A 21,455-nucleotide genomic window follows, 5' to 3' on the forward strand; every position below is an offset into this window, starting at 1 on the left:
GCTCAGTTTTAAGTCTCACAATGTTTATCAGCAGGAGCGAATCGGCACCAAGGCCGGCTGATGGCGTCGGGGTGAATGTTTTTGTTCGTGTTGTAACGTGTCACCATCGTCGTCTTCAAACCAAATAAAGATGAAAGCTTTTTCCTGTGCGGTGTGTGGTGCACACAACACGACTGTAGTCTTAAGGTAAAATGAAAACAGCACGTGGTGTCTGAGTCAGTACAGTTTATTTGCCAGCTAACCCGGCTGTCCGTTTCTTTTTTTTTGTTTTTTTTAAAATCTCCTCTCCTGTGAAAGGGACAGTGTTTTTGTCACGTGTGAAGAAAGAACTGCAGTCTGTCTGCTAATGAGGAAACAAATATGAGGCAAATGAGATTTTCTTTTTTTGTAAGTCTTTAAAATGTCAAAGCGGCTGTGGAAACACTTTGAACAGGCCAGCCAGTGACTCGAGACCACTGCTTTGACAGAAGAGTATATATTTTCTGTCTGTGCGGTTGGCAATCTGTTTACTGGAAGGGCTGCTCACTCACTCGGCGCACATGTTGCTGCATGTGCAGTCAGTCAGCAAGCCCCGCGAAGACTGCCGAGTTTAAGTGCAAACACAGGGCCAGAAAAGTGTTTTTGTTGCCGTGGTCGGGGGGGGGGGGGGGGGGGGGGGAGTGGTGTTTGTGTGCATGTGCATGCATGTGTGTTTGTGATTTTGTTTGGAGAACTTAGCAAATAACCAGCAAAAAAACCCACACTAGAATCTTGTGTCGGCGTGGGTGAGTGTGTGTTTGTGTGTGTGCATTGGAAGTTATACGAGTTTGCGGAGTGCAGTATTAAGCTCCCTTTCTGGGAGCCAGCTTTCCATGCTCTTCCAGAGCGAGCCGCAAGAGACCGGAGGGCTTTGGGAATGAAGAGGCATTGGGTTAGTTTCAGTATGGCCCAGGTTTGTCTATTGTACACAGCGAGTGGTAACAATGGGGGGGTTAAGTATCTGATATACACACCAAACCCCGGGACTCATCTGCAAGTAATTAAAGCTGGCAGTTGGCAGAGGAGAGAGTCAGGCGACTGTAATGGGCGCTCTAAGTTCATACCATAATATTTGGCTGATGAATCAGGCTGCTAGTAAAGTGTTGCCGTGCTGTTGACCCAAGGCTTTCTCCCATCCCCATGTCCTGTCGGCCCTGAGGGAAGCACAAAATGGAGAGAAACAGGCTCTGTGGGGTTCTGCAGGCTGTCTGTAATGAGATCCACTCTTAATTTGGTAAACAAGAACATTTGTTTTGTCTTCAATTGTCTCATCAATCTGTTTTCACCTGGTTTGATGATCTTTACAGGAAATTAAGAGCCTTGAGGAACAGTTTTCGGTCGGTTGAAATGAACAGTGCTGTGAGATGACGTCAATGTGCATTAGAAGCTTTTTCAAGGAAAAAAAACAAAAACCCCCCGCAGAATTTAGTTTTGTATTTCACTTCTCAAGCCACTTTTTGTGACTGTGGAGGAGAGTAAGCAAGAGGCTGCAATTCGGGCTGCCAAGCCATCAAGCAAATCGTAAAAACTTCAAAGAAAATGTAGATTTTTCTAAAACACATTTCTTTGGAGTGGCAGGCACGACTCTAAATTGAGATCCGAACTGCCATATTGACGATGCTGCCATTGAAGCTAACTACCTTGTTACTGGAAAACTAGCAAACTGCCCTCTAAGCCCTGCTGTGCACCAGAAGGTATCATAGAAACTGGCTTTATATTGAGAGTGGAGTCATTTTTAGTTGTAATTGTTTGGTTTTGTGAAAATATAGACATTTTCATCATGTATACTCTGTGCCATGACAAAGAAGAACTTTAAAGTTTAAATCTAAAGGTTATTATGTCACTATTTTCCTGGTACAGCCCACATGAGATGACATTGGGCTGCATGTGGCCCCTGAACTAACGTGTGTTTGACACTCATGCTTTAGAGCCTTGTGTCTGAACCAAGGCTCGAAAGCAAAATGTCAAATGTTGTATTCCAAACTGCACACAATACTCAGTGTATGTGTTGACTTTGCCTTGATAAGAGATTGGATTATATGCCAAAACTACCTGGAAGAATTTCTTACTCAATGCAAAGACACAAAACAGTCCTTTCAGTTTTACTCTGAGGTTTATTGACACATGACAAACAACAAAGCTATGGATTAGTACCGCCAACTATTGTAAACCCTGGACTATTGTAAACTACCTAACTGAGCATAGTGCTTGTTAATAAGTCACTTTAATGTCTATGTTTGTTGCAAATTAAATCAGGTTAGCCGGGCTCTGTCATATGTCCTGGAAGAGGTATGGTCCCTTATCCAAGTGGCTTTATCAGTTTGTGCTGCTCACTAGACTTAACTGGCTAGTTAGTGAGACGACGACCAAGGCCAGTTGACCTGATTCAATTTGCATTGAGAGACCTTTGACCTGGACAAATGAGAACATGCATGGACATGTGCTTGTTGCGCCATGCCTATTAGGATTGTAGGACAACTCTTCCATGGAAAACTTGTCCACAAAACTGCAACCCCGAACAACTCGTCCACGGATGAGATTTCAGAATTGTTTTGGGAGAAAATAAATCCTGTACAATGTACTTTTACATATTATTTCTAATATATAAACCCACACCCACCAGAAACTTCGGCACTGCCGTGTGCAGCGCATGCACATTCCAGCTCGCTAATGACTGTATCAGTCATATTTTAATCATGTTTAGCATGTAATGTCGCTACTTTATGAGCTTCGCAGCTCATTAACATGTCAGAAGGTGGGCTTACGTAATGCACCTGAACATAACTCAAAGCTGTCAGCTACGAAGTGCATTTTAACTTTTCAACTGCACAGCCTATTTGTTTTCAGAAATACATATCTGAAAACCGTATATCTGACGACCGTACCTGAGCCGGTCTTCACGGTACTCCCCTGTTGAGTTTGCGCTTTGGCCAGCTGCCCACCTCGCCCATAGCAAAATCAGCCACTGCTTATGGTTTTGTGTCAAATATACTTTATATCTTATGGTTTTGTGTCAAATATACTTTGAAACCCAATCCTTTAAATCAATAATGTTGAAAAAAATTAGTCGTGGACGAGTTGTCCGTTCACCGCCTATTAGTGGCACTTGGTCTGTGTATTCAGAGAGTAACAAAATCTACCCGGTTACATTAATAGTCTTTAAAGTGCTCCATTTCAGCTGCCTTTTAAGACACAAAGCAGAAATACCCTGATCATGACCTGGACAATTGAGTGTTCAGACATTACAGTTAGGATGCTCTATTATAAGACCAATCAACTCATCACATTTATGATAAATTTTTAATAACTCAGAGCCTTAAGGCAAAATTTTAGATATTGTGACAATAACGTGACATGGATAGCTGTAGCTCTGTTGATAGAGTGAGTAGTCGTCTAAACATGCGATTGGCGTCTAATCACCCATCAAGCAGTGTCCTTGAGCAAAAGTCCTTGTTCTGCAAACACCTTGAATGACTGCCATCACCATTGACGTGTGTGTGTGTGGAAGTGTTTGTGTTTGAATATGACTTGTGAATGTTTTTGATTGTAACCTGTGTTTTAAAACTAATAAAAATGTCCATTTATTTGCTGTTAACCATCATATTTTCATTTGTCTACGTTTGCCATCAGCCAAGCACACCAGTATTGTTTTACTCACAAAAGCTGTTCCCATTAATATATCCTCTAATTATTCCTTTCACTGCCTCTCTGCCACCATTCTCAACAGAGTCGGTGTATGACCTTCTTCCCAGAAAGTTGCTGTTGCCTTCCTCCACGCACCACAAACAAAAAGTCATGAGTCAAACCAGCGGCGGAGAGGCAGGGCCTCTCCCTTCAGCTCCTCTCGCATCAGGTAGGATCCTGCTCCTCTTCCGCTGCCCCGCAGGCTGATCACGTCTCACCTCAGACACCACCACGCATGTTACAGCTCACAGTTTTAGGCAAACAAACATTTGCATATTATAGGAGAGAAAGTCAAACAACATGCTGCTCGGTTATTTGACACATGTGGGAAAACCCTTTACCTTGAGAAGGATTTAAAATCAGCTCTACTTGTTCACTGATCATATCTGCTTGTTGTGATTCACCATACGGTGATTTTCTGCAGCATTGTTGTTTTAAATTTCGGCCACGACAGCTCATTTAAACAGTATTCAAATTTGCTCGCATCTTTCTGCCTGCAGGATAATAATAAAGATTTGTTTTAAAGTGTGTACCTTTTGCAACAGTTGTTTTGCATACTCAGCATATTGCACAATCCGATGACTCATGACTTATTACGACACAGTTTTGTCATCAGTCCACTGTAAATGTTATCCGCCACACTTTTCATTCATGTAGTTATCTTTGTTGGACTTCATCCATTGATCATCCTTCATTGTTTGGATGCAAACGATTTAGCGTACATTTTATTTTTTTTGCCATTTTTGATCATCCACAGGGTGTTTGGTTGTGTGATGGTGACGCAATGTTTTACTTGAGCAGATTATCGAGCTAAAGTGAACCGGTTGTCTGGTTTTATGCTGACATAAATGCAGAGATGGTCCAAGTCTGGGTCACTAAGCAAAACAAACAACTTACTTTAGGTCAACTCATGTTAAAGGGGACATATTAACCTTTCTTGCATTTTTCTGTCACGTGTATATACATTATATGAACATTCCACATACATTCTTACATTAGCTCATGTTAAATGGGTCCTTAATATCAAGTATTGAGATTAATCAATGTTTATGCTCAAATCACTGTGCATGGTCAACATTCTGACAGGTCATCATGGATGTTTTTATATAAAGGTGTGTCTCAATAAAAAGAAAAAAAATAGAACCGAGAGAGAATACAGCACTACAACTTCTTGGAAAAGTACATTTGTTTCCAAATATTTATTAGAAACTGTGAAACCATTGCATACTTTACTTGTAGTATGCATAAAATGAAGTATTTCAAGGCTTTTTATGTTTTATTCTTGATTATTTTTTGTACATTAATTCAGAAATGTTGAATCAGAGTGCTTGCATATTTCTTCATTTCAAATGTTTTTAAAATGTTAAGCTAATTAAACATGCGTCTAGACTTATGAGTCTACATGTGACAAAAAAAATACTTTCAAATTTTTAGAAATGCACTTGACTCTGCTTGTGATGATGTTCAGCTCTACTGAAATTAGAAGAAGAGGCCAGAATGTGGCTATAAGGACTTCTTTGTGCTGTGAACTTAAAAAAATAAAAAATAAAAAAAGCGACTACGATATAGCTTGAAAATATCACAAGCAATCAACTGGAATAGATCTCCATTAAACAAGTTTGATCATTTACACATATCACCTCTTTGTGGGTTTCACTTTGTCAGTCCTGTTGCATGCAGATCTGACAAATTATTAATGAGCTTAGGTAAATTCCATACATTCATTTGCTTCATTTTTCTTTTCACGCACCAACAACAAAAAAAGAAGTTATATCCGATAAATCTTTTGGTATTTTTTGCAGATTTGGGTTGATGATATGTTGTCTACCTTCTGATCGTGGATGTTTTTGTATTTTTGATAACTGCCCAAGATGAAACTCCTTCCATGTGTTTTATGTGCATCTTTTTTCTTTCCAACTGTATGTTTTGCAAACTAATGAATCACCAAACAACGTCAGCAGCAGTCTAACTTCTTCTCTACAATCTGCAACTTAACCACACTTTTCCCCACTCTTCATCTAGTTCATTGTAACTATTTGAATGCTTATGAAGTCACAGTGTATGTCAGCATGCTGGAGCAACTTTTTATTTTTATTTTTGGCAAACAAAAGAGCTTTTGTCTTGATTTTTCAAATCTGAATAAATTTTTTTTGCTGTTCAGCTTTTATTGCTCATTCGCTGTCTCATTTTTATATTCCAGGAAGTTCCCTCTGAAGCAGGGAGTGTCTGCATATAAAATGGTCTGCAGTTCTCTGCTTCATAGGTCAGAAGCTTGTTTATTTTGTCTCTGTGGCTACGTTCAGTCCCAAAAATGAGCTTTTGACGCAAAAACAGAATAGAAAAAAAACAAACAAAACAAAAAGCTCCAATAATTGGCATGCCTCGTTATTGCACATATTACTGTTTTATACTTCCCTCTCCATATCTTCATTTTGGAAAAAAAGAAAAAAAAAATGATTATAACCAAAATGCAATAATGCTAATTTATGATAATTGGATGTTTTTTTTCTTAAAATTTTTTTTTTTGCCAAACAACTTTAAAAGACAAAACATAAATGGACTGCTCACCTCGTTTTGAGTCCAATCTTTGCCACACTATTTCACATGTACAGATAACATCTGCATCACACAGGCACACATTTAAGAAGAAAGGGGGAAATTTTATTTGGATAAATTAAAAGAAATGCAAAAATAAAGAAAAAAAAAAAAGGAAAAAAAAAATCACGGATAAAATTTGCTGCTTACAAGGGACTGCTAGCCAACACTGGCTGAGAAACCTTTATTCACTGTCTAATTATCTGCCATGTAGATGCCATGTCCTCCTCTGTGACCGTGGAAGGCCCCCGCAGTGCTTTTTCCACCTCTTCCAGCTCCGCCGTGCCTTCCAGTGCTTTAGTCAGTGACCAGAACCCAGTTCACAGCAGCAATGTGGACCAGGAGGACCACAGGAGTAGCAGAGTGGTCCCAGAGGTCATCGGAGGAGGAGAAAGTGGGAATGGCAGCAGCAGTGGTGGAAACAGCAGGGGCAGCAGCGAGCTTGGAGGAGGAAGAGGCGTCACACCCCAGGAGCCCCAACCACACCATCAGATGACACCATCCAAGCGGCGCACCATATTAAACATCTCTCCACCTCCACAAGACCTGCTTGACGACAGTCGCATGTCCTGCCAGGATGAGGCGTCTGTGGACTCGGAGCAGAGTAACAGCATCTGGATGGATGACTCCCTCTCCAACTTCAGTCTCACGAGCAGCGTCTCCTACAATGATAACACCGAGGTGCCACGAAAGTCACGCAAGCGTACCCCTCGGCAAAGACCCGGGCCCAAGACTGTGCCTGCAGCGGAAGCCAGCATGGATGTGTTTGATGCAGACAGTGCGAAAGGGCCACACTTTGTGCTGTCCCAGCTGGGATCTGACAACAAACCCGGAGCAAAAGGAAGGTTTGTACCCAGTTCCAAATGGCCACAACAGGCTCACAACATTTAGGTTTTGATAAGAAGATATTTTCATGCACAGAAAGATGAATGATTGGAAGGAAAGAATAACATTCATTTGCTCTTCATGTATTTAATCATGATTGTTTTGGGGGCGCACTTTGTCTTGCGGAACCATCAAATACAAATGTCTCAATTCTATTTGTGGCATAATTTACTCAGTGATTCACATTACATTCATTTATATATTTTTTTTTTTAATTAGTCCCACCCTTGAAGTTTCTGAAGTGGGCACTTATTTTGGTCTCACCATTATTTTAAAGGTCCTCTAATAATAATCTCCTTCCGCACTCATTCTGATGGTCAGATTAGGTTCTATCAGGAAATTACACACTCTGACACTCACCGACAGATGGAAATCTTCAACAAACGGCGCAGGCTCTAAATTTCCCACCACACTATGACTGACGGAGAGCAGGCGGCTAGATCAGAAGCGAGGGAGGGGCAGGATACTGAAGTACAAACAATGGTCAGCCACAGTGAATCACAGAGCCTCCCTCAAAGACCGAGGATAAGCAGAGCAGATTAAATAAACAGATATCGCTGAAGGTTTTAAGAGCTGGGTATAGAATATGCCCGCTTGATGGAGGGCCTCTAAACTAGGCATTGCTCAAAGCACCATGGCAACTTTGAAGTGTTTTTACTGTTGTGGCTGCAAATTGAACAGCAGTGAGCACCGGCCAGATGCACGCACATATATTTAATAAAGATGAAAGTGCATGCTCTATCTTGAATTTCACTGGACCGGCAGGTAAAGAGGACGCAAACAGAAACATGAACTTTCCTGAAATATGAACAGTTAAGGAGTATATTAACTGATTCAGTTATGAACTTACTCTATGAATTGTCTACAATGTAAAAGGGAAAAAGCCAGGTTACATATCCAATGATAAAAGTTCTACAAATCTTTTTGTAATTGAAGATGATCTGCTGTCGTCGTTTTGCAGCTTGGATGATCCTCAAACAACAAATCACAAAGGAGGAACTCTCTCAATGCAATTCCCACAAAAGAGCGAAGGAAAGGAGCTGAAGATCCTGGTCCAGCCTGAGACTCAGCACAGAGCGCGTTACCTGACTGAAGGCAGCAGAGGATCAGTGAAGGACCGCACTCAGCAGGGCTTCCCTACTGTCAAGGTAAAGATAATCCCATGGCATAGTTTCTATGGTGAACACTTGGACCGCTTACCTTCAACATTCCTGCAGTGGTTTGCTTTTGTTTAAGGGTAAATAAAGGTTTCAAATTCACACCTATGTATCTAATATTTGCACAGAGCCATAAGAGCAGTGACGTTAAAATAAAAAGTAATTAAAAAACATTATGCTGCAAGTACGGAAGGTCATTGTGTGTCAGAGTTTACAAATTTCGATCCAGAATTGAGACCATTGTTCAATCATGAGGTTTAATGTTTATCATTGACATGTCCTTTCAGAAGAGAACATGTACAAGTTAGAAAGTAACTTCGAAAGCGGAGCATAACAAGTACAGGCCGACTTTTAAAAGCCCGACTCGTTTGTACAGGAGAGCAATAAACATTGAGGAGGTGTGTTGGGCAAAACAATAAAGGACTCTCCTTGATAGGTGAGGTAATTACTATTAGTGGTGCATCTAAAACAAAGATTGAAAGATAGAAGAGACACAAGTTCAGGCCCAGCCGGGGCATGCTGCTGTACAGCGGGGTACAAAAGAAAAGGATCTCCTGAAATTTATATCTAAAAATGTTCGTAAGGTTTTTGTAGATGAGCGAAAAAAAAAGTGATCTGAGCCGTTCGGTTGTTTCTCCCGTGACGCAGGTGGAGGGTGTGAGTGAGCCAGTAGTGCTGCAGGTGTTTGTGGGGAACGACGCGGGACGTGTGAAGCCTCACGGATTTTACCAAGCCTGCAGGGTGACCGGACGCAACACCACGGCCTGCAAGGAGGTTGACATCGATGGCACAACCGTCATTGAGGTGTCCCTCGAGCCGAGCACCAACATGACACTCGCGTGCGTATTTTTCTCCGAGACTGGAAAGTCTCGTTTTTGTTTTGAGATGTGAAATCCAACAAAGTGTCGTGAAGTGAGTTGATTTCAGGTGCTTAGATGTGCCTTACAAATAATTCATAGCAACTGCTTAATGAAGGGAATTTTTGATATATGTAAACTATAAAGTAGATAGATAAGACTGTGGAATTCTTCTTTAAGCCTTCTGGAAAGTATCAGTTATTTTCATGGTAAAAAAAAAAATGCATGTTTAGTAAATGTCAGGTTTGTTGTTTAATACCGCTTTTCTTTGCAGAGTGGACTGTGTTGGGATCCTGAAGCTTCGTAATGCTGATGTCGAGGCTCGTATCGGTGTGGCCGGGTCGAAGAAGAAGAGCACGCGAGCTCGGTTGGTGTTTCGGGTCAGCATCCCCCGTCCAGACGGATCGGTGCTCATACTGCAAACTCCCTCATCTTCAATCTTATGTAGTAAGTCGGATTTGTGCTTGCCTCTGGGGGAATGCTCGCACCTCGAAGAGACACGTGTAAAAAAAACATTGGTAATATAGGAATCCTTACAGAGTGCTGCTTGATGCACAGCCTATTATCATCTTCGATAAACCAGTAACACTACAATCTGGCAGGTTCATTAAAGGAAACAATGTGTTGACCTGCAACCTACTTAGTTAATAGTTATAGGGTAAACAGAGCTTCTTCTTTTTTCTCCTCCGTGAGACAGTCTTATGTTAAAAATAGCTGGAGGTCAGAAGACTTTCAGATGGACACATTTGAAGACAATGTGTTAAGATCCTGTCAGATTCAGTCATTTTGATAATACCTACAACAGGAGGGCGTGGTTGGTTTCATAAACAGGAAAGACGCTTACAGCAGAGAAATATCTGTGTAAGTGGATTTGGGAGAAAAAAAGAGGGAAAGGACAAAACAATAGAGGTGTGTGGACTTCCATTGTTTACACAGAGCCTGCATGCAATCCAGGGAAATATCTTTCTACAAAATAAGAAGAAAAAAAAAAGAGTAATCCCTCTTAGCCTATGTGTGTGTGTGTGTGTTGTGTGTGTGTGTGTGTGTGTGTGTGTGTGTGTGTGTGTGTGTGTGTGTGTGTGTGTGTGTGTGTGTGTGTGTGTGTGTGTGTGTGTGTGTGTGTGTGTGTGTGTGTGTGTGTGTGTATGTAAAATTGTGTGTTGGAGGGGGAGGAAGGTGGTGAAAAATTGTGATGGTTACAATCGCAGCAGTTAAATTAGTTTCTTCTGTTTTTTGACCTCCCACTGTTTAAAATATGTTGTGGGGGTTGATTGGTGTGATTCTGTGTGACTGTCTCTCTGTATTTGTCCTGTGATGGACTGGCAACCAAGTCTACAGTCAGCTGGGATGGACTCCAGCATGCTGTGACCCTGATTTAAATGAAGTGGTGTAGAAGTGAATGAATGAATGTGTCAAAGCCAATTATATTAGGGCAACTGACGGGAGTCATTTAATAATACGTTACTGCTCAGTATGTTTCAACCGAACTTGTTGGCACAATCTAGAAGGTCAAGCGTGTGTCGCTGGTCTGCATTGAAATGGTTCGGATCCTTTTGGCACTAAGAAACCACACATTAAAAGTTGCAAGTTCCAAAACTCCAATTGGATATTTATTTCCCACTTGCATCCCCAACAAACAAAAAATGACCTGTTTCTCCAGCTTTGTGCTCAGAAACCTGTCGACCCCTTTGTGCCTCCACCAGTTAGGTATAATAAACAACTTCTCTGTCCAGTATTCAACGTGTCCACTTAGAAATGTCTCGGGGTCAAAGAGAATTACTTTTGAGTGTTAAAAAAAAAAAAGCCAAAGCTTGTTGGCTTTGAGACGATTAAGTTGCCCTTCCTGTTGCAACGCTCGCCCTTTATTGAAGCCTTGGTCAGGGACCCAACCGCACACAGAAAGTGTCCCAACAGTGTAATGAAAGAGTGCACGGAGATGGGTGGTGTAACAGTAGAGGAGGCTGAGATGGAGGCAGATGCTCCACTGTGGGTTGTTGGCATGAAGGGGGCTAACATATGGCGAAGCAGAAGAAGGAAGAAGAGAAGGAGACTGAGCAGGAGAATGCCCTGCAGCTCCCACTGATAACCTGTAACGAAATCAATGAAAGAAACAAACCTGTTTACAAAATACATTCATGCGTTTTTGGTCCCTATAGCCTAAATATTACAATATAAGAGTCATTGATGTTACAGAAACAGTTCTCACTTTGTGGAGGAAAAGAGTGAAAAAATGCTCCAGGTACATTTTTTAAACATTATTTCCAAATGGTTACAGGGGTGCAGTTCCTCTTCTTGTTGCATTGTTTCCTGTCCTTCGCCATGGAAGTGTCTCATTAATGTTCCGCTCTGTTTGCAGCTCAGCCTGCTGGAGTTCCTGAAATACTGAAGAAGTCCCTCCACAGTTGCTCAGTGAGAGGCGGAGAAGAAGTCTTCATCATTGGCAAAAACTTTCTCAAAGATACCAAAGTCATGTTCCAGGAGAATGTTTCAGGTATTAAATGAGCCCAGTGAACGTTATTTGAACATTTCAGGTAAAACTTCCTCTCGATTCAACTTACTGCATCCTCTCTTTCTTCCAGAGGAGAAGTCATGGAAAGCAGAGGCCGAAATCGACATGGAGCTGTTTCACCAGGTGAAAACTCTCTATTTCCTGGCGGTTTTTTTTGTGCCGAATAATTGTTGGTATTATTTACTAATGAGCTGATTAGATAGACAGGGCCATTTCAGATTGGTATGGGGCTTTAGATGTAATCATCTTACATGGATGCTGGTTCAAAGGTTTGAGTAGTCTTATTGTGTGGTGACCTAAATACACACAGCGTCAGAGGCTCTGCTGAGTGTGTCTCAACAGGACTGTTTAAACCTTCGGACTTGTCTTGAAACCCAAATTGTACAAACTGGCTCGTGGTCTTTTGTCCTCAAAGTTGAAGCAAAACTACTTGTAGCTTTATCGCCCCCCAGCTTCTGGTGGTCTGGAATGTCATGTGGTGGATATGATTGCATTTTGAGATTTTATTGATCACTGACTACTTTTTTATTTATTTTTTTTAACATTATTGTCAAATAAATAGAACTTGCCGTTTTGGACTAATGGTTAGTTTGCTTCCTGCCAAAGCATTTTCCAATTGTAAATGATCTACTTAGTTAATAATAATCTCTTTAGCTAACCATTCCCTTTGTTTTTGTTGCAAACTGCAGGTCACTACTCATTCACTTTTATCTGCTATCCCAGAGAATTATGTAACTTGTTCTATTTTGAATCACTTATTTAACCTGGTGACTTATGGCTTTCCTCCGATTCATGAAGTCAGATAGCCCGTTCTCATTCTAGTTTGCTGACTTTTCTTTTTATTATTCTCAAGAATCATTTAATAGTGAAGGTCCCGCCATATCAGAACCAAGCCATCACCTCTCCTGTGTGTGTGGGAATCTACGTGGTGACAAACGCTGGGAGATCTCATGATGTTCAGCCCTTCACCTACACTCCAGAGCCAGGTTTGTTTCGTCTGCTCATCCAAAAAACGACTTCCCTTTTCTCACCATCACAATGTCCACGAAAATGCAATCAAGGTTCTTGTTAAGTGGTAAATCACTTTTAGATTATATATATTTTTTGACAAAATGTTTATTATATTTACCGACTGACGGCCTGACCGAGTTAGAAAGTCTGTTGTGGTAAAACTTATTTTCCTTTCTGCCAACTCTCTTGCAGTAAAACCGGATGTTTCTGTGAAGAAAGAGATACCCTCCCCAGTGAAGAATTGTTCTTTTGACGAGCAAATCAAAGGTTATTTGAGTCTGAATTTTACTGTTATACTCAATCATTGTTGAACTACATTTATACATTTCAGGAGAAAATGAATTGTGAACTCTTCTTAATGTCATCATTATTGCATGTTTCAGAGAGACATAACTGCAGAAAGATGTCCTTAATATAATCGTTTCTTCTACAGGTCTGGATGGTGGGTTGATGCCGTCAATGTTGCCGTTAGTGAAGAGAGAGGATGTTACTCCAATGGAAGTGACAAGTAACCTCCAGTCTTCTGGAGTATTTAAGGTGATGTAGTGACCTACAAGTTCATTCAGTGTGTCTCTGTTAGGTGTTTGAATATTTGATTAAATTCACTTTTTACTTAAATGCCCTGTAGAAAAAAAAGTGCTTCATAAAAGCAAGTTTGAAAAAAAGTTAACTGAAATTGTACTGGGATGAGTTAAAGTAACACATCTCCCTTTTTCTGTGTCGTTTGTTCCCAGCAGTCGGGAGACCTTTGTCCGGCCCAGCAGACCTTAGACATGACAACAGGACATCTAAATAAAAGCAGAGCTTTTCCCAACAACCTGTCTCCGTCTGCAGCCAATCCAGACAAAGGCCCAGCTCCAGTTTTCACTAACGCTGAGCCTTTAAGCACCATCCAGAAGCAGGATATTGCTGCTAGCAGCTCGTTTCCTGTGCAGGCGGACTCCCTCCTCCAGCAAGGCTCCCAGCAGTTCCTTCTGGAGCCCAGAGATGGCATCCGGCAGGAGAGCACGGGCAGCGTTCCTGGAGCTGTTAGACTTTGTGGGGAACCTGCAACCCAACAACAGCAGATACAACTGTTTCCTCCAGATGAAGTCGCACAGCTCGAGGAAGCAGTGAGACAACTGAAAGCTGAAGCGTACTGCAGCCTGCCACTTCAGTCTGACAACTCTATCACCAAACAGCAGCAGCAACACATTCAGCATCAACAACAACTCCAAAAACAGCAAATTCAGCAGCAACAGCAGCAGCAAATCCAACAGCAGCAGCAGCAACAGCAGCAGCAGGCTTTGGAGAATTTACAGCGGCAACTGTTTCAGTCACAGATTCAGATGCAGTGTGGCATGTTCCCAGATGGTTCTCCAGGGAAAAATGGAGAACATCAGGGTTCATCACAGGGGGTTGTACCAAACCAGAGCCCTCTTTTCCAACAACCCCAACAGCAGCAGCAGCAGCAGCAACAGCAGCAACAGCAACAACAACAACAACAACAGCAACAGCAGCAGCAGCAACAGCAGCAAGCAGCTCTTTTTCAACAGGCTAATGACATTTCCATTCAGACCAACTTCCTCCAACAGACGTCCTCCCACCCATCACCACCCATATTCCACAATCCTAGCTCTTTGACCGAACCGCAGGATCCACAGGTGGCGCTGTTTCAGAAAGCATCCCAGGAGCAGGTTCAAGCTGCTCTGTTTCAAAACACCATGACAGTACTGCAATCTCCAGAGCAGCAGCCCTCAACTCCTGGACTTTTCCTCCCCCAGGCCCCCTTATCCTGCCAGCTTTCTACAGGTGCTGCTCAGCAACAGCAGCAGCAACAGCAGATGGCCTTCCTGAATGCTCTCCAGTCCTCCACTCCTGAACCACAATCAGTATTTCAGACCCAAGGCCAGATCTCACCCATCCAGCAGAGAACCCCCATGGAGCAGCAACAGCAGCAGCAACAACAGCAGCAGCAACAACAGCAGCAGCAGCAGCAGCAGCAGCAGCAGCAGCCTTCCCAGCCACAGCCACACACACAACCAGCCCAGCCAGCTGCCCTGTTTCAGACCATCCCCTCACATCCATCGGCAAATGTGCTCTCTCCAGGACAGCAGCAGCAACAGCAGGCTGGTCTGCTCTTTTGCAACCGCGCCGTGCCTACGTCAGACCAGGCCTCCAGCCTCCTATTCAGCAGCCAGGGACAGATGCCTCCTCCGACCAGCTCCAGTCTGGTTTCTCAAGAGCCCCAAAACCCTCCTCTGCTCTTTTCCCAGACCAGCATGGTGAATGTTAACCAGCAGGATCGCTCTGAGCCCATGGCCTTGGGGAACCCCGCTGATCCACGACAGCAAACCATGTTTCAGGAACAGCAGCCTATGCAGCTGGGCGGCAGCACCAATAACCGGCAGGAGCAGCCCGTCAGTCTCTTCATGCCCCAGTCCAACATGGGCTCTCTACAGGGAGGACTGTCGCCTCAGGAGCTGTCGCAGTCTGCCTTGTACGCTTCACAGAACGGAGTGGCCAACCTCCAGACGACCACCTCCTCCCCGGTTCAACAGCCAGGGACTCTGTTTCAAACAGCTATGAGTGGAAGCATCAGTCAGCCCGGCCAGCCTCGGCAGCCAGGCCTGTTCATCTTCGGTATGCAGAATGGTGAGTTTGATTTATTGCCTTGTGTTTTCACCCTTTTGTATTTTTCTACAACCCTCGTAACTAGCTTTCAACACTAGAAGCTTCTCATCTCTCAGGTGTTGCTTGTCTTTTGACTCCTTGTTTTGGTTTTATCATCCACACAGACTCTTGTTTCATTGATCATCTGCTTTGTGAATATTAAGGACACGATCTCAAAGTAACTTGGGAAAGTAACAAGAGCAATTTGGCAAATGTATCTAAATGAGGTATAACCACTTCAATCTCAAATGAAGCAACATGTGTGTACAGTTTGTTTCTCCTGCCCCCAAGTGGCTAAAATCAGCTCACTCGGAACGCTAAGACAATCTCATGTTACTGACAATGAGTGAATAGAGATGAATCAACCACTTGATTACGGTACTTTTTTTTTTGTTTTGTTTAGGTGTTTAAAATTTTGTTTGAGGACACTGACAAATTATGTCTGAGTAATATTTCATTTGGTGTAGTAAAGGGGGCGTATTTCAGTGTTGATTGACGTTTTCAGTAGCCAGTTGTGTTGTCTGTGTGTTTCACCCCCCCACCAGTTCAAGCGGAAGCTGTTGGTGCAGAGGAACGGCTGCTTTGGCAGTTATGATATCCGTGTCATCACCTTCATAGAGCCCACAGCGAATTGGCCTATCAGACACAAAACAATCAACTATGGCTACGAACTTCACAAAATGACAAAGAAAAAAGCAATAATAAGATATTTTATTAGCATGTGAAAATGACAGATGTGCTGTATCTGTAGAACTGAGAAACTCCCTCGAGTGTAGAATCATATGACACCATTTCACCGAAAGACAAAGCTCATGTAAAATACGCCAATAGTGATACTTTTTACAATTGAACGTCCTTCTCCCTCTTCCGTCTTGGCAGAATGTGGCCCGATGATGAACACGCCTGGAAACAGTGTGTCGGACCAGATCATCGCAATCAGCCAGTCGGGTCAGAACCAAAGAGAGAGCGACGCACATATCCAGTCGCTGCTCAACCAGTCGCTGTCTCAGCCCGGGGCTGTCCAGAGCAGCATGGCTGCCTCTCAGAACATGGAGAAGATTGACGACCTGCTGGTCAGCCTGCAGGACAACGGCAGCAACTTAACTCGTTCATACTGACCTTCACGCAAGACCTGATTTTGGTTTTGTTTGTTTGTTTTTTTTGTTTTTTTTCCTTGTCCTGTTCGGCAGCTTGGGCCAACTGATTTTGGTTTTGTAATGCTAATGAAATGTGGACTAAAGGATCCCGATATTTTCCGTATTAAACGAGACATGTCCATAAATTAGCATTACAGCATGTGTTTATAGTGGCCATCTAATGTTCTTACGGTCTATGAAAAAGTAATTTGATCCCTTTTAAAGCCATGCATTTAACTGAAACTAATGTGAAGGAGAGTCACACTTATTTAAGTGCTACTGGCCATGATGAGCCTGTCTCCATCTTCAAAATTATAGCGACAGAATGAGCAGCATGAATGATGGTGACCATGAAGAAAAGTTGACCAAAATTCATATTCACACAGAGAAAGTAGGCATTCCTTAGCTTCATTAGTTAATTGAGAAAAACTAAGCACGTTTTACAAACGAGACTGACTCCCTGTTGTTTTAAGCGTGAACGATGTGAGGAAAATCCTAATGAGAAATGTAAAACTCGTGTTTCTTGAACTTTCCTTGTGGAGAGACGTTTTGTGAAGTTTTGATCTATGTGTAGATTTTTAGCAACACCGCCTTCCAGTTGAGGTGTTTCTCTCAAGTGTTCTCCAAAGTGTTGAGTGCTTTCCTGGAATAGTGTTCTCCTTAATCATTTTGTTTGTATATCTTGTTGCATGGAGGCTGGAGTGTATGGTACAGTATGTTAGAGAGGTTTTGGAAGGTTTGGTTGAACTGGGAGGACTTTGAAGGCACCTGCGTCAGATGTGGTTTATAGTCATTTCCACCGTACAATGCAGGAGTTGTTTTCAAAGGAAGTTCGAGAAGTCGCAAGAAGGCTGAGAAGTTAGTGGTTGAAGGTCTGTGGTGATAAATACGTCGAAGCGAACCTGATGCGTGGTCTGTTATGTACATGGGTTTCAGTTTCCTTGTTGTTTCATGGAAACCAATAACATTTAAAAGTTCTCTTTGTGCTTGATCAACCAAAAAAAACTGGCTTTGATTTTGTTAGTGATCTGATTAAAAGCAGAAAATACTCGTTAGGTTTTTTTTCTACACTTGTTTAAGTCATGGGTTTTCAAAGTGTGGAAACAGACCTACCCTGAGGGACACCACTGAGCTTCACAGGAGGCTAAAGTTTGATTTCTTTTTAAATAAAAACACATTGTTAGAACGGAATTTATTCTAAATGGAATTACCACACATTGATGCAATCCTTCACGCATTCTGCACTTTGAAACCTGCTGGTTTAGACGCAAGAAAGCCCCCCAAAAATTCATCTTTGTACAAAGAATAGTGGAAGATATACAACAAATGCTGGCTGAGACTTACAGGTATGATCTGCAGCCACTGTTGGTTTTTTTTTTGGTTTTTTTTCATGAAGTCCCACCAGAGCTGGTGCTTTTGGTTTCTGCTCTGCCTATTCCTCTATTTACAGTTGCAAAAATAATATTTTCACATTAACGCAGATCATGTAAATATCCACTTTTATGTCATCATCATTCAATATATTTCTATTAGATCCACTGTGTTCAAATTTGAGTTTTCTGGTCCAGATTTTGGCGTAAGCGGTTGTCAGCAGTGTCATAATCAGCGTTGCGCTTTTCAAAAACATATTTCCTACAAGACTGGACCGATGAGGAAGAATGTGGTTCAGGAGAATGTCATTATAACGATGTAATAGAAGTTCAGTCTTCAGGAATAGAACGAGTAGAGTGTAACATAGTATATTATTATCATTTGTGTTGTGAGGGTTCAGAATATTGTGTGTTTAAGTGTCATTTTGTTGTCGTTTTTTTCTGCGTCCGGCACGCAGAAACTGGAATAGTATTCTTAAACCAGCATGAGAAGAGCCTTTTCACCGGTTTTATAAATGTGATGGATTTGGTGAATGGTGAGGACAAAGTTCCTTGCATCATGTCTATGGTATTCAGAAGCAGGATCAGAGCCCATTTCACGCATTTTCCTGTAAATACAAACTTGTTGCAAGTTTGACAGACTCTGTCCTCGTCTGCAGTTGGCCAGTTGCCTCAGGACCAAAGTTTGACTCAACTCTGGCTTTGCATAAATCCTGATGACAGGCCAGTTTTATGGCTCGGAAACTTTTCTTTTCTACTGGCCTGCAATGTAACTTCAAGATCAGCATAGGCGTCGATGTATTTGCCTCCTGATTATCCAGCTCAGTTTTTTGAACGGTGTCCTGCTGCCAAACAGTTTTTTTGTGTGTCCGTGTGCTTCTGCGTGTCCCCATTATGTGTCGTTTCACTGTCAGTGTCTGTACGAACAAGGGGCTGGTCTCTCATTATGATGGCATTAGCTCCGTTTTATGCGTCATTGTTGTGTCTGGGTTTTTTTTTTGTTTGTTTGTTTTTTTTTCCATGTATAGTTTGTTAACATGTCAACACCGTTACATTTTATATCGTCGGAAGTTGGAATGAGCTATTTGTTTTTTGATGGAGATGGTGCAAACTTTATCAATGTGACGAGCAGTCAGAGTAGTTTTTAAAGGGACCCTACTCCTGAAGGAAACCTGACTTTGGAGAGAAGAGCTGTCTGAGATTGGCTTTCTTCAACTTGTGAAACAGAAAAGAAGAACTAAGATTTCCAGTGTTGCATATTTATGATTTCATTTCCTTGTAGAAAGTCTATTTTTCTTTCCAGCTTCTTTTCAGAAAAAAACATATCTAATTTATTGTGTTGGTTGTTACCAAATTTTCTTCCCGTAATCATACTTGTATTTTTGACTATAATTTATGACAGCAATGTGATTTGGCCCTGAGACCATCTGATTCTTTAACGCCTTGTGGTGTTGGCGGTGATGCTTTACAAATTGGACGTGTGCTTTTGTACACGAATGAATAACACACACATTCCTGTCTGCACTAACTCCTGCAACTTTCAGAGGTGGTCTGAGAGCAGTGGCTCTGTAGTCCATTTGACCAAATGGTAGACAGCAGGGAAAAATGGCAGCAAACTGCTGGACCAGCTCATCTGCAGTATTTTTACAATGGAAAATATTACTGAATGTGGTTTTACATTGTGATTGTGAATGTGTCACTTAGAGCCACAATGTTGTTCGAGTCACAATCTGGGGAGGTAATTACTTTTTTGAAATTACATTCTTCTCATTTGTGTTTTCACAATATAGCTGGATATAAGAGGTTTTGTGTGTGACTCTTACACTTTATACTAACTTTCCAGAAAAGAGATTATTAACAGGAGTTTTTTTTTTCATTTTTCTCAAGCTGCCAAAGATTATTTCTTTGTTCCTCGCAATAGAACAATATGCGGTTTTCTTTGAGTATCACCAGTTATTTTATGAGTCACATGTATTCATAAAGTTACATTTCATAGGAAAAGTTTCTTCACATACTTGCAGAAGTTGTACATGTGCCTTCAGTAGATGTTGTCGTAGCAGCAGGATTTCTGCTTATTCATGGTTGCCGGTTTAACATCCCGCCGGTCCTGCCAGCGAAGACTAGTCCTCGTGATCTAGAATGTTTAAAGCCATAACACTACAAAAGTGTTCTTCACTAGTTCGACAACAGTGAGCAGACCGATGTGGCTGTGGTGGATTCATGTGATGTGCAATTTCCGTCATGCATCTACAACGTTGTAACTTTGTATTAAAGTATCCATCGCATTTATGTTATTTGACGTAGATGCAGACAAATTTTCTCTGAAACTGCTATGCAGCTAATATATCTTAAATATAGATCTATTAGTTTTTGAATATACATATATTTTTCTATATAACCTCTTTGGTTTTCCACATAATGGAAAAACAACAGACTGGATGTTCTTTCTTTTTGTGTTGCCTTTTCCAACGCTTTGAGTGCCGCCTGATTTTAATTCCCGAAGTCAAAATGCAAAACCTCTCAACAACAGTATAACATGTTTTTTTGTTTTTAAAATACAAGTCATTAATTGTATTGTTTGGTGAATTTAAGAGGAGATTTACCCTGACTTACTGTTTACTAGCACAATGATTTCTAATCTTGCTGATTTCTCTGAGAGCCTGTGCGTTACACGGGCGTCGTGTGATTCGTCAAACAGAATAGCAAAAGTCTGTCCACTCTACATCTGTTATGTCCTGCATTTTATTGGTTACAAATCCTGCAAAACGTCTGAATTTCTCACTGAGCATTTCTTTAAAAGCTTCCTATTTTATGTGAATCACTGTTCTGGGAGGAATTTTGTCTTTTTGTTTGTAACCAAGTGAACAACTGTCAAACAATCACCTCTGATAGAAAGGGTTTGATGCATTTGGCTTTTGTTGAGACATTTTTCTTCTCTTGCAATCTGATTCCTGTAAAGTTGCTGCTCTCCATATTAAACTTGTATACTTTAAAGTGTTTGAGTATTTATTTCATGTGTTTGGTCCATTGAGATTGCTACGGTGGCACAACCTACAAGCCTCGTTCGTTTGTCTCTGAGCTGTCCACTAAAAGTAATAAAGTTCCCGCATTCATCTGCAGAATGCAAGATGGCTCAATTTTCACGTGATCACACATCTCTTTATTTTGCCTGTTCTGGAGTGATTGACCTGCAGGGCCTGCCCTGCCTTCACCCACAGGCAGCTGGGATTGTCTCCAGCATTCAAACACACTGAACTGAATAAAAGAGTATTAAAGGATTAATGTTTCAGGGTGTGTTGTCTCACACATGCTTACATTTACGCCAAGGGACAAATTAGAGTCACTAATTAACCTCACCTGCATGCTTTTGGACTGTGGGAGGAAAACTGGAGTACCTGGAGGAAACCCACACTTCTCCAACATGCAAATTCCAAACAGGGCCAGCCGGTATTTAAAAACTGCATCCTTCTCACTTTGAGGTGGGAGCACTAACCACTACTCCATGTGGCCTATAATGATAATAATCAAAATAATAATTGCAATAAATTCAGATTATTTTTTTCACGAGACCTTAATTTCAA

At 41.7% G+C, this 21,455-nt stretch overlaps 1 protein-coding gene across 1 annotated transcript in view; it reads left to right on the forward strand.

Moving 5' to 3' along the window:
* The window catches only part of nfat5b (nuclear factor of activated T cells 5b), a 36,034-nt gene extending 15,175 nt beyond the window's left edge, over nucleotides 1-20,859 (forward strand). Inside the window, exons 2-13 of the mRNA XM_080492600.1 lie at nucleotides 3,746-3,871; nucleotides 6,512-7,142; nucleotides 8,144-8,330; nucleotides 8,988-9,178; nucleotides 9,471-9,643; nucleotides 11,553-11,687; nucleotides 11,776-11,828; nucleotides 12,559-12,691; nucleotides 12,909-12,983; nucleotides 13,150-13,253; nucleotides 13,454-15,350; nucleotides 16,248-20,859. Coding sequence (XP_080348726.1) covers nucleotides 3,746-3,871; nucleotides 6,512-7,142; nucleotides 8,144-8,330; nucleotides 8,988-9,178; nucleotides 9,471-9,643; nucleotides 11,553-11,687; nucleotides 11,776-11,828; nucleotides 12,559-12,691; nucleotides 12,909-12,983; nucleotides 13,150-13,253; nucleotides 13,454-15,350; nucleotides 16,248-16,486 — 3,944 coding nt within the window. The 3' untranslated portion in view covers nucleotides 16,487-20,859. The remainder of the gene's footprint in view (nucleotides 1-3,745; nucleotides 3,872-6,511; nucleotides 7,143-8,143; nucleotides 8,331-8,987; nucleotides 9,179-9,470; nucleotides 9,644-11,552; nucleotides 11,688-11,775; nucleotides 11,829-12,558; nucleotides 12,692-12,908; nucleotides 12,984-13,149; nucleotides 13,254-13,453; nucleotides 15,351-16,247) is intronic.
* Nucleotides 20,860-21,455: the final 596 nt, after the last annotated feature.

Source organism: Lipophrys pholis (assembly GCF_963383615.2).
Source record: "Lipophrys pholis genome assembly, chromosome: 2".
NCBI classification, from domain to species: domain Eukaryota; kingdom Metazoa; phylum Chordata; class Actinopteri; order Blenniiformes; family Blenniidae; genus Lipophrys; species Lipophrys pholis.